The sequence below is a fragment of the Bactrocera dorsalis genome, chromosome 3 (assembly GCF_023373825.1).
Source record: "Bactrocera dorsalis isolate Fly_Bdor chromosome 3, ASM2337382v1, whole genome shotgun sequence".
NCBI classification, from domain to species: Eukaryota; Metazoa; Arthropoda; class Insecta; order Diptera; family Tephritidae; genus Bactrocera; species Bactrocera dorsalis.
In genome coordinates this window covers 92,927,219-92,941,220 of record NC_064305.1, presented here as the reverse complement: position 1 = coordinate 92,941,220, position 14,002 = coordinate 92,927,219, and the positions used below count along the sequence as shown (strand labels likewise).

Here is a 14,002-nt window from a genome sequence, read left to right as displayed (position 1 = left end):
AATTTTAAAAGCTTAGCATAGCTCTTGTAATATAACGAAAGTAATTTTTGGAAATTCTAGGGAATATTCTACACATTTCCGTGACACTAAATCTTCTAACATACATACATACATATATGAGGTAGTTAAATCATTCGTTGATACTCTCCACTCCACTTCACTACCTTTGTTTTGTGACTTGTTTACATTTGAAATAATTATGATGTAACTTGTCACACTTTACTAGAATCTCTAATCAATAGAGTTCGCAATTGGCCCATTAAAGCCGCTCCACAATTTGTCGGTATGAGTTTGATTAAGTCGTAAGTTCCGAATGAAATATTGTACCATATACAATTAAATTGTTGCGTCACACCGCAGCGAAGGAAGAGACCCTCCAGCTATTTACTTGCTACAAATCAGGCTCTTATAGAAGACGCCATAAATTGTGTTCAAGTTGGTAGCATGGAAGCGGGGCAAAAATAGCGAAACAACATCATAACTCAAAGCGCACACATACTCGTTTACAAATATTCAGTTTAGAGATAAATAAAACTGTAAAAGGAAGAGCGCGCTGCAAGATATTGAACTTCATTCACTTCTGCCAATTCTGCCACACAAACACATACTCTTACTCACAATAATAGTATCAATAGCGAGGAAATGACAGTGTTGCAAGTGCCATTGAATTGTTGCCGTCGACGCCTTTGGTGTCACATAACTGTTGCACGAGGCCAACCGCTGTAATGACGTAGTCACCGTTGCCTAGCCGCCTATTCTAACCAACTTTATCAAACCAATCGCAACAACAATAAAATTAACGGCGCGTGCAGCCACTTATGCACTGACCACTCTTGCAAGATATTCTTCACAATTCCTTTGTGCAGTTGCGATTTTAACGGAAGCAGTGGAAAAAGGGGATGCGGTCATTCCAACACAGCTACCATAGCTCAAATGCATAGGAATATTATTCCGCAGTGCAAATATATTTTATTGATGCATCATTGAGCACTCACCGCGCCACGTCTGCTCACTTTCCCAAGTCGTGATTAGTGTTCAATGGCTTGACGCCATAACAATTATTAGCAGCCATTAAGTGGCAGTCAAAAAACAATAATATCCATTGGAGCTTTTTTTGCTGCAACTCGACGCTGACTTGTGCTATATACTGATGCAAGTGGCAAGAACGATGGTTGCGGCTTAATTAATTGATGTTTAGAGTAAAGTGGCAAGTGCGCTAATAAAACCAAAAGTAACAAAAAGTCAAATGTTGGTTATTGGTTTTTCTTTGACTCTTCGCGTACAACAAAAAAATTATAGCAATAACTATACTACGAGCTTAGATTTAAGCGTAGTACTTTACAGTTTCATATCGATAAATATAACTATACCATATACATTATAGCGAGTCGATTGGCAAAGACATAACCACGGAAAGTTAAAAATATTTATGTTTTGTGTTTTACATACATGGTTTGTGCGGAAAGTAATAGAACTGAGTTGATTTAAAAAAAAAAATGAACCAATCGTAACAATTCTTTAAAAACTTTTAAAATAGGCTCCTTCTGCGTAGATGCAGCGCTGCCAGCGCGATTTCCAAGCATTGAAGGCGTCATGGAAGACATTCTCTCCTCCGTCGTCTTAAAATGCAAGCTTCGAAGTTTTGTCCCGTCGCAAGAAAATCAGTCTTATTACTTTCCGGACAAACCCTGTACACATAAGCTTTCGCTATAAACAATTCAATCATTAATAAACGCAACTTATATTACATGTGTGTATGTTACGTCGTCGATTTTAAGACTATGCTAATTAATAGTTAAATAATTTAAGCATTTTTACTTAAAGCATGTACATCATTTTGCCTTTAGTAACGATAGCAAAAGACGCCACAAATTAAGACATCAAATACACTTTACACACATACATACGTCTTACCTTTTTGAGCATATTGGCAACAATAGTATGACTTTTTTGCGCATTGAAGCTGCGACTGGAGCCATGATTTTGATTGGTCGTCTCTTTAATGGACTTTATACACACTTTGGTTATTTGCAAATATGGTAAATGGTTATTGGATACTGCGGCCAAGAGCACAACTCATATGATGCAACACCGCACGAGTTCCTGAAATCTGCAACTTTATGGCTAACTGCGCGCATGCTTAATTCCCACGTTGGTGCCTTAGTGCACAGGCTCAGACATGCATATGAGCCATTACGCAGTGGAGGCCCCATAAAATACATATTCACTCCAATTAACTGTCTTCGCCACATCGGACTGCATACGAAATTACTTTTGAGCGCAGATGCTGCATCCACCAGATGACTGCAAGTATCACTGGTGTGACATGCAACAAATTTTCGAACGCATCGATTAGTAAGTAAATGACCATGACGGCAGAGGGTATTCTGCGGCGGTAGTTTGTCTTCAGATAATTTTGTCACCTTATTACGCCGTTAAAGTTTATGGTTACACTTATGTACATGCGCACCCATATTTTATTATTCCTGAACAGGGTATATTTGGTTTTCCAAGCACTTTGTAACACCCAGAAGGAAACGTTGAAGATCTTATGAAGTATATATGTTCCTAGATATATAAATGATCATTGTGGCACCTGAGTTGATTTAGTTGAGCCAGTTTTTGAGATATCTTTCAGAAATGCACCGGTTCTTTTCTCTGTAAAAAGCTACTCATTTGTCGGATTTCGGTCTTACAAGCTGATCGATCAAAATGAAGTTTTTGTATGAAAGGAACAAAATCAAATAATAATCATAGAAAATCGGTTTATTGTTTTTCAAAACATTTTCCGTTAAGATCTATACAGCCAATATTGAAACACTTTTGCCACTGTGATTGAGGTATCTTCAAAACAGGTCAGGAGTATGCGGTTGATGGCTCATCAAATTGATGTCTTGAGTGCACAAAAAAAGCAACTGTTTCAGTCGATATGTGAAAGCTCGCATTGCCGTAGTGATGAGCGAGCAGTCTAGGGCGGATGGTTTTCCTGATTTTTTGACAGACGACTGGTTAGTTGTGTGTCACTTGGAATTTATTGTTCTGCCTCGTTCTAGTGGTATTATTGCGACATGTCAAGTTTTTCCAAAAAAAAACAAGCATACATTTGCTGGATAGTGCTCCGTGCGCGAACAACTTTTGTTGGATTCGGCTCATCTTGAAATACCCATTCTATTTAGCATCGGGCTCATAGAAGTGCTTCGAAGTAGCGCTATTGCAGTTTTAAACATTTCAACATTTGCCAAATCCCGAAATATAAAAGCAACCAACGTATAATGATTTTTTAATCTAGCAACTTTGCCGAGTTTTCCGTAAAGATTTTCTACAGCAAATTGCTGTACAGGTAGTACAGAAGCGAAATTGAGATTATAGCTTTCAATTGCAAATTGTTGCTTTTGAAAAAGACCGAAGCTGCAGAGTTAATAATCACTGCAGTGAATGGCTCATTATTTAGTATGAAACAAACTATCGAGCGTGCCCAATATATGGACCGATGGTTTATTGCTGATTGCTTTATGCCAAAAACTACACTTCTAAAGTCAATAAGTCCACAGTTATCCAAACACTCACAATTTTTTAGGGTGTCAAACACAAGATGGAAAGTTGATATATGTATGTATGTATGTTGTGAAAACTATTTGTATTTATCCTGCACCTGCTTTCAAACGTTAACTGTGCCCTTGATAATTTCACAAATTCAACAGTTTTTCGTGTACGAATATTATCTTTTATTCAATATTTCAGTTCGTTTACGATCACCATAAACTGCTACTGTACCTCAAAATGTTGCAATAACATGCACGTATAACATGTTCAAGTAAATTGTAGATGAGTACCGCTGGATGTACATATATATTATGCGATGACGATTTTTGTTGCATCGAGTAATGTACGCATTAATACCGACATGCCACAAAGCACATTCTTAGTTGCCGTTGCCGTTGCACGTTCGCATCTAACTGTAGAGACCAGTTGCATGCTCTTATTTAGACGGAATTCAATTCAGCGGCTGTTCATTGCCACTTCTACTTTTCGGGCCGCAGTTCACACCCAACAAACATCGAAAAACTATTGCTCCTTGCGATGAGAAATCTGTTTTGTTGTGTTTCTCATTTGTTCATAACAGTTATTGTCATCTACACACTACAAGCAACAAGGTTAAGGTAAAGGAGTGGATACACTCTTATGCATGCATTTTAGAACAAAATAAAAAATCAGATATGTATATGACTACACTATAACATGTACTATACTATTAATATAGTGAAAGTTAGTTAAATATTGGTATAACAATTGGAGCAAAAGGGCTGAGCTACTATTGAGAAGAGATTCGGTATTTGAGATGAAAGTTAGTTCTTAACATGAACTTTAATTTGACTCAAAACGAAATGTTTATTGGGCACTGGTCTAGATGTTGTTTGTTGTTGCCGACAATGTCTTTTCGCGTAAGAAAAATAAGGAAAAATTACAACAAAAACCAGGGAGCATTTGTGGCCAAGCAAATCGAACAACTGAAATCAAGAATGCTTACTTGCTATTCGCCGCCGACGAGCGGCATTCTTTTCTGGAGCGGTACTATCAGGTTTAAAACGTTACTTTCTGGATGGCACATACTTTGTTGGCTTATTTTTCTATTTTCCTTTGATTGCTTACCTGCTTACCTGCTTTTATGTAAGTATGTTGGCGTTTTCTTACAATTTTTATTGCCAATAGTCTACCAATTATAAGAGCAGCAGCAGCGACAGCATGCCATTCCAGCTCTATTTTGCATTGCCGCATAAAGTAACCCAATAGCAGTGCATACTTGAATGGTGTTTGTAGTTAGTATTGTTGTTGGTACCGCTATTTAGTTTTATGGCGCACAATGTCTACAGTATTCGATTATCGTGTCCGCACGCCACTGGGAGCAATTAAAGGCAAAACAAATGTTCCCAGAGGCAGCACGCCGCCCCTTACAGCCAAGGCATTTGTTCAACAAATGATTCAACAGCAAATTGCGGCACTTCTCCATGTGGCGATCCTGTTGTTTCTACTGCTGAGCACTTACCGCTTTTATATACGAAACAGTATCAGCTTGCCACATGTCGCAAACTACATGCCGCATTGAGTGGGCGCATGGTAGTTACGCATGGGCTGCACCACTTAAGTCGGTGAGGCGTTCCTGAACATGCAAATGTCTGGAATTAATAAATTGTTCGCCATAGTTTCAGAGCTTCTAGGATGTTTATGAAAGCTCTTTACCCATAAGATAACTAAATTTTCTGATAAACGTTGTTACCAAATGCAACGTTCGAGACAAAAAAGCATAAAATTGCATGTGGAAGACGAATAACCGTTGTTAAGAGAAAAATCCAGATACAAAGAAGGAGAGGTGTTGTACAGGTATTTTCGGAAATACCCGTGACCAGACAGCTTCTATGTTATGTAGTTATTTACATCGCTGTGTTTTCTACTCTGCCACTTCTCTATTTCTTTAATCAGTTTGGCGGTCCATCCTCCTTTGCTTTCCCTTGTCCACCGATCTTGCCAGAGTTCAAAAGTTTGCTTCCTCGCATGATGTCTTGTGGACATGTGTATTTCTATTCCGTCTTTGTTCCATAGCCAGAGTTGTCTTCTCTCCTTTGCGAGAAGATCTATTGGGATGACGCCGCCTATCACTAGCACTGCGGGTTCGGATATAGTGCGGTACGCCGAGGCGACTCTTAGGGCTGCTGTCCTCTGCACTTTAGCAAGCACTTTCCGTCTATGTTCTACATTTCATATAACAGCCTATATTTCGTTACCGTATAGTAGCACTGACTGTGTTGTGTTCATAAGCAATTTCCTTCTACTTGCAAGTGGGTCTCCGGTGTTTGCCATAAGTCTTGATAGTGCCATGGTTATATTGGCTAACTTTTTTTTGCAGCATGTTGGATTTGAGTCCAGTACGTCAATTTCTTGTCCATTCTTATTCCTAGGTTTTTTAGGGTTTTCGTCGCAGCATCAGTTCTGTTTTTCAGCAGCTAGGCTGAGACCGTGTGAGTCCAACCATTTATGTGTTCGTATCATAACTTGTGTCAGTCGGCGCCTGGCCATGTCGGTATTACGCGCGGTTATGACGGCGGCGACGTCGTCTGCATAGTCAACGAGATAGCAATCGTCAGGCATTTCAACGTTTAAAATTCCGTCGTAGCTGGCATTCCATAGATGTGGTCCAAGTATTGATCCCGGCGCTGCTCCAGAGGTTATTTCTTAACTTTATGGGCCGTCACTTGTACAGTAGCTTCCCGTCTTTAAGATAACTTCGTAACATTTTCATCAAGTAGAGGGGCGTTCCAACAAACATAACAGAGTTTATGATGATGATATTATCACAGTAGTACGAGACCATTAAATGGAATGTTTCTACCATGCCTGATTGACTTAGCTGTTACAGTTCCTGACACAATTTTCTTTACCCTATTAACTATCTGTTCCAAATATAAGTATATGTAATAAAGTGAACCTGCTTCATTTATAACAGAATTAAAGCAGTTTGAACAAAACTATTCTATGGGCACATACGGTTGGACGGATTTTGATATCGATTTTCATCAATAAATTTAGAGATCACATTACTCATTTCCTCATTTATGGCATCTTACTTTTATAATGAAAAAAGTGATGAGAGATGACATATTGCAGTACAGAATATTAATTTTGTTCACCAGACAGTTGGTCGTAACACTTAATGTTGTAGATGGGTGTAATCGGCTATTGCCACGCTCCCGAAATGCCATTAAGCGAAAAGCTATAAAAATACAAAACAGTATTTTGGCACGGCGATCGCAATAGTAGAAAATGTTTAAAGAAATGGGCGTGGCCCCGCCGATCTTTAGGGGAAATCCTAAATTTCAGAAACGGATCAACCAAATTTGAGATCTTTGTTTATAAGCAAATTCTAACCACGTCTACATCCATATAACGCACATTACATTCAATATGGTTCTTCGATTTTACATTATATAAATCCTGCATCAATGAAGTTATTAAAATGAAACTTTACACACATAGTGCTTTAAGGCATCACATCTAAAAATGGTCGAAAACCGATCATAAGTTATCTCCTCGATATCCAATGTATTAACTTTGTTGCCCATGGCTGACTGTTCACTAAAAATATCGCTCAATAAGGAAGATATGTATAACAATGAAACTTTAACAACCCCTTTTCCAGGTAAAAATATCTCTTGGTGCCAGAAAAGAGTGAAGGCGGGTCATTACTTCCCATACGCCGGTTGACTTTATACCATATTCATACATACATACTTATGTATGTGTACTTACATATCTACATATATGTGGATTAATATTCAGTATGAAATAAATATAATACAAGCACATATCAATAGTTGTTTAACTTTTCATGAAAAATTGTATCAGCTCGTTGAATTTGGCATAGTTTGTGACTTTTCTATTTCTTCGAAGTTTTCTTCTTGTTTTCACCATTAAGAAATGAGCACAATTGCGACAACATGTTCCGTTGATCCAACAGCATTCACTCTTGTTATTGTGGTTGCTATTACTTACATTATTCATCACCATTTATGTACATATATTGTAGCATAATGTCAACAAAAAGATCAATAATATCATTTATGAAAGCAACGAACAATACAAGATACAATGCGGAACACAATCCAGCTAAAGACAATTTAATTTGCAATAGTAATCGCCAGCACTGCTAACGCTTCAATGTGAATATCGTTGCAACATGTAGCTATGCACATTTGTATATTAAAATACACTGATTCGTTATACTTATACATATGTATTGCAATCACGCCGGTGGAGCAGCTTTAAGCGTTTTCCTCTTATTTCTTGGCTTGAGCGTTCCTCTTTGCCTGATATTAATGTGTCATCAATAAAAGTGTAAACAATGGCGGTGGCACATGTTGCAATAACATCATTGCTGTTGCACTTTAACAATCCGCCGAGTTGCTGTAAATACGAAGTAATTACAAGTATTTTACAACTGTATCAGCGATTTGTGGCACAACGGCGCTTTTCGTCCCGGCTTTGACAGTTCCAGTTTGTGGGCTTTTCTTATATTGTTTGTATGTGTGTATATTTCTTTTCAGACAATGGATTATATTTGCCGCATAATACTCTTTGCTTTGAGCTAAATGTTCGTTTCTTAATGGAGTCAATAGAGAGGATAACTGTGTGGCCGTTTCTATTTGTTCGAATCTTTTTAACCAGATCAAAATATGTATATAATTACAGATGTTTTGGTTGATTTCATCAAAGTCTTCCTTTCTTTTTGAAAAATATTTGTTATTTAAGTTCAAATGTTAGCGGCTATAAATTTAATATTATTGGGGTCAAGTTAAAATTGAATGGATATGAACTATTGGACTTCTACCTCAGCGGGGAGGGCTCGTAAGAATTGCAGAGGGCATAAGTATGTAGTGGCCGGAGTTTTCAATAAACGGATACTGTACAACACTCACTAGAAAGAAGAGAAATTCATAAGACCCTTCCGTTTTACTGATCATATAGATATATAGAAAGTTCAAAAATAACTCACGAACCCATATTTACTCTTGAAATGACACTCATACACAAACTACTCGTTTAATTTGAATTACGACCATCTGATCCCAGCAGCAGTTGGCAAAGCATGTGGATCGAAATCGCCGCCAAGGTAAATTTATTATAAATGCCTTTATGGGTACCGCCAAACTGCCACAAGCCACAAATCGCAAACCTCAGGCAACAATAACAAACCAACTGTGGCATGCCAAAACCAGCAGAATTTATTTATGCGTGCATTTTTCAATATCATTCGGGTATATTACAACCAATAACAAATACACAGGCTGGCTTTTAATCTGCATCGCATAGATGCAATTGAACACACTGGCATATTTATTCAAGTGTGTTCATTTCTGATTAGCAGCTACTCCGCACTTATTCGCTACGCAAAGGTGACGCTAAACAAGGCTAAAATAGAAACAACAAGAATGTGGTAGCAGCAATTGCTCTCAATAAAACCACGGCATCGTCGTTTCTGAAGGAGAGCAGAGAACAGAGGATCAGCGGCGTGTGGATGAAGCTGAGCCGGCCACAATTGACCACAAACCAAACAAATGTTTTAAGCCAAATAGGAACAAGCACGAGAAAAGCTCGCTGCTGCTGCATGAGTGCGAAAAGCATGGTGAATTGTTGATTGGTTGGCTTGTCGCCGCTAATGTCGATTCTGGACCACAGTCTTCTGAACGGCCAGTTGACTTGGCTCCGTTCAAACTCAAAGTTATCTGACAGCGAGCTCAGCTGGACATGTGTCAGCAGTTCGCACCGGTAATGTGAATTGCCATTGCCGTTGTACATCTATCGATGGGGTGTTTCAAAATCGGCAGTTAAGATAGTGTACAAGCGCAGGAGTAAATAATCGAAACCTACTCAGACTTATATCCAAATAATCCCTTTTCATATGATTTTTGCAATAATATTATAAACATTCTAACATAAACTGCATTATATACATATGTCGCTGAAGGTATATAAAAAGTTGCCGAAGTTGGGCACGTGAAGGGATTCTCATTCTATTCACACACTTCATTTGTTCCTAACTGCTGACCATTCTGTCGATAAAATAACCAACAACAACTCACTTCATTCAATCATTCGGACGTAGCCCGTAAAGTCACCATCAAATACCCATCTTATTTGGAGACCCTGTATTATTCTATTGGTTGGTATGTTGGTTAAACGGTTTGTTGAATTGAAATTGCGCCCACCGCCACGGTGAGATCAAAAACCGTAGGATGTACCATTCTAGCTTATAAATAAATGTACTCTGGTTGCATACTAGCGAGTATTTGAATAACTGAATACTGAAATTGCAACCTAGTTAAATGTGCGGTATTGCAAGTTGCGGTGTCCTGTCGCCGTCAATGTTGCGCCGGTGATCGCTTGCGGACATCATAGCGGCACTGCCAGCCACATAACTGTGTGTTGTTACGCCTCACGTAACATGTATGACGTCAATGTTCCATATTATAACATCCCTGCGGCACAGCTTAAACGGGTTTACAGTGCACCATCTGCTCGTGCGTTCAAGTGCATAACATTATCGATCGAATTGAACCAGTTAAAGTAATCTTTATGCAACTCATTAAAATAGCGGCAAGAAGGAATATCTCTCCATTGGAGGCGGAAAGCCAAATGTCAAATGTATGTGTACTTTTCTGGAATAGTGTAGACTTCCTATATCTGTTCATTGAAGCGAAAATTTGACAGTTGCGTTGTTGCAGCTTCTACCAATAAAGTGGTGTTTATTAATTGTTAATATTTTACCATCAATTTTATTCATTTTGTAAGTAACTGCGCATTTACAACGTTGTAGTGGGCCACTGATGATGAAGAAATATATTCGGCATACGAGTAAAGCCCAGTCTTTTACGTTCATTTAATTTTGTTAAGACAGCTTTCATAATGGCCGATTTTAAGAGAGCTGTTTGTGCGGCTGGCAATAGTCCAATTCCGGCCACCTGCAATACCAATCTTTTTATGTTGACTAGCAATATGTGTACTTAATTGGATCAGTAAATATATATAGACTCTTCATTTGTTAAAACTTCATATATTATTTTGTTTATTTTTTATCAATTGCGTTCAGAAGATATTTTTTAATCACTCATAGTGCGCAGCAAAGCAAAGTAAGAATATGATGTGCTCAAGATCTGGAAATATTCAAATACATTTAAATTAGAGTTGTGCATTACGAAATAACATCGTTTGAGCACTCCTTACGCTAGTAAATGACGCAAATGTGAAACCGAAAAGTGGTTTTGCACGGAACTCCAAAGGTTTCTGAGCACGTTTAATAATGAACATTAATTGTCGCTGCAGAAGAGGTGAATGCTCATACCATGCACGTATCTCATAGGCCGCAGTAGCTACTTCCATGGACTAACCATACATATATTAAGATAAACATTTAGTCTCTGTAATAAATTCATTCCAACTTACATCGTAATAAGTCCTATTACCCATCCAGCACCAGTATAATAGCTGCATAAAGGCGGAGAACATGTATGTCTGAAATTTCATGGCGACCATTGGCTTATCCTGCGCCAAAAGAGCTTCAAAGGCCGTGAGGCATATCATGAAAGTGCTGGCGCCCATTTGGGAAACATAGTTCCAATAAAACGTCTGATTGATACGGTTCATTAAACTGCAACAGAAAATATAACAAATACCTAGAGTTTGAACTAATGATTCGAACATACCCAATAATTTTTTGATGGAATTCAACCGCCTCTCGTAACTCCCTCCACGCAACTGCTTCGGAAGTTGAGCTGCTAGCACCAGCAGCGACGATTCCCAAGTGTCGAATATTTTCGCACAAGATGCGTAAATTCAATGTTGTCTGATTAAAGGAGTTGCCACCTAGCGAATCCATCACTACAATGGCCACCAACATGTATAGTGTACAAAAACATTGAAAAAAGTAAACGCAGACAAAAGCTATTGGATGTTCATCCGGATCATTTAATCCAAAAGGAAATTTACATCGAAAGGGAAGTGTTTGTTGTGAGAGCAGCGGTTGTAGGCTCATAGCTGCAAAAAGCAATAGGCTGAGGATGTAAAAACCAGAGAAGAAACACATTTCACCGAAAAAGAAGCTTCTTTGCCATTGAAGGATGCGTCGGTTTCGAGGACCCCCACTTAAACCCCTAGCATGTTTAATATGAAGGGCATCGAATTCATTAATTATAATATCGGTGTCAACATTTCCCATGCGGAAGAGTATCATTTTGAAAAATATCAAATAAAGCTGAAAACATAAAAGAAATTAACGAGTTGGTCTCATAGACAGTGGAAAGTTTTATCAAATAATAATGCCTGAGATGGAATAATGATCCGAATTACGTGCGTAAATCACGGGCTTACCAGCTTCTAGTACTTTTGGTATCAGTATTCACCTAAACAATAATACCCTAGACCATACTACGGAAAAACTTCCGACTCTTTAAACACTGCAAAAGTCGCCCTATCTGTAAACAACCATTGTTGCCACGTTTCTCGTAGGTCTGCAATACTTTTGGATAAGTTTTCATTGCCAAAAGTTCACTGGTGTATATAATGTCACTATCTAAAATGATCTTAGCGGTAATATGAATTTATTGTGTATATTATGCATTATAAAATTTGTTTTGCTTACGAAGAGCGATTCGTAGCTTGAACTAGTATACTTACACCCAAAACCACCACCAAATCCTCTCCCAACAAAACAAAGTCACTGCTAGCCTCATATAGATCGCAAATGATTGTTGCCATAAAGAAGCTAAAAAGCACCATAATCAGTAGATTATAGAAATAGTACAGTTGGTTCTCCGCAGCGCGCTTCGCCGGCCAAAGTCCAAGTAAACTGTAAAAATAATGCGAAGGAATAGAAACAATTAGACAGCTGCCATTGCCTGCAAGCTCTTCCACTTCCAGTTCTTACCGTATATAAGATCGAAAATAAAACAAACAAGTATGGGGAGGCTGAACCGCTTCACCACATCGTAACATCTCCTTCAACACGCGGTACGGCGCCAAAATGGTCTGCAACTTGCTTGCGGTATGTTTTAAATGAGTATAGCTGTGGTTGGTCAGATAAGAATTATGACTGGCAATGGTGTTGCTGATGGTTGCTTTGCTTGAGAGCGAGATCATCGTGAATGCGCTTGCGGCTGTTATCAGCAGTTAATAAAACACTTTGCGGTGGCCAGTTGGCGGTGGCGATTTGCTAATCGGTCCAAATATTACAGCTAGGTAGACGAGCGAATATCCGTCACCACACGTATACGCATATATGTATGTACTCTACCCAACAGGTTCATCCTGGTTGTTTACTCGCCTTTTATACCGCATTCTAATGGAATCATTTCGCTTACATTTGCCATGCGTAATTTACCGAGGTAACGACCATAAATTAGCATAAATATTTCGCTGCATGCCGCGTGCCGCATGCCACATGCCGAACGTAACATGTCAATTAGTGATTGTACACCTGCAGTTTCAGCACTGAATTCGTAATGAGGATGGCATGTGGCCACTATGCAGCCGAACTAGTCAGTGAACTTATATACATATGCAACAGGAACTGCATGTATGTATCTTTATAGATAGGTGCAGGTCCTATATCTACATAATCGAGAGTAAAACGCCTTTTACACCAATCTCTTTCATCACATCTCGTTTCCTAAAATTTTTTATGTTTGATAGGAATGATTATATACTTATAACAACTGTAAAAAATATAATTTACAAATGTAGGGAGAGGATTCAGCTTTTGAAAGCTCCTCCCATTTGTTGGTATTCTTTTCATGCCAATAGTAACTATTATTATTTCGCTGACTAGCGCTCAAAACATCGTTACAAATGGACCTAGTTATACATACATGTATGTATGTATGCATATGTGGTGTATGTGTATTTACTTCCATGGTTATTGCGTTTCACTATTTAAGCGAAAGAAAAAGTAAACGCATCTATTTTCAAGGAAATATTCGCAAGGCTACTATTACAGAATTATAGACTATAATAAATATGAAGAAGAAGAATTTTAAGTGCTCGTGTATTAGACGAATTGAAAAAACAGCAATTGAATAGTGTTAAAGTAAAAAAGTATGATTGTTTTGTACTCGGAAGTAATTGCTCTGTTTGGCACAGCAAAACTTTAATGACGGTTAGGGAAAATCTTTAAAAGCTATGAAAATGGGGAAATATTTGAAATACAATGGGTCAGCGAAATACCCATCACAATATTGAAGTTGAGTCAGGCAAATTCATTGAGGTGTAACTTTATTTTATGAATCAGTTTCAGGAAGAAGAACAGTTAAAGCACTGAATACATTTTCTGAAAAGTGGAATATGTAGTAAAACCGTCCTTTGATGAATTCAAAGAGGAAAGAAATCAAGTATGACGCTTAGGGTGTACTTATAGTGTAAATTCCCGAGTTGTTTAAATGGGAAAAAACCACTCGGCTCG

At 38.3% G+C, this 14,002-nt stretch overlaps 2 protein-coding genes across 2 annotated transcripts in view; one reads left to right on the top strand and one right to left on the bottom strand.

Annotated features, from left to right (window-relative positions):
- The window catches only part of LOC105230657 (uncharacterized), a 93,325-nt gene that overhangs the window by 58,449 nt on the left and 20,874 nt on the right, over positions 1-14,002 (top strand). The gene's annotated exons all lie outside the window — the stretch shown is intronic.
- LOC105230726 (odorant receptor 47b) lies at positions 10,584-12,862 on the bottom strand. Its single transcript, XM_029552179.2, has 6 exons — positions 12,473-12,862; positions 12,223-12,394; positions 11,253-11,800; positions 10,993-11,197; positions 10,774-10,932; positions 10,584-10,703 (listed from the first exon to the last, which is right to left on the bottom strand). The coding sequence occupies exons 1-6, from the start codon at positions 12,682-12,684 to the stop codon at positions 10,650-10,652; spliced, it is 1,350 nt and encodes a 449-aa protein (XP_029408039.1). The 5' UTR covers positions 12,685-12,862; the 3' UTR covers positions 10,584-10,649.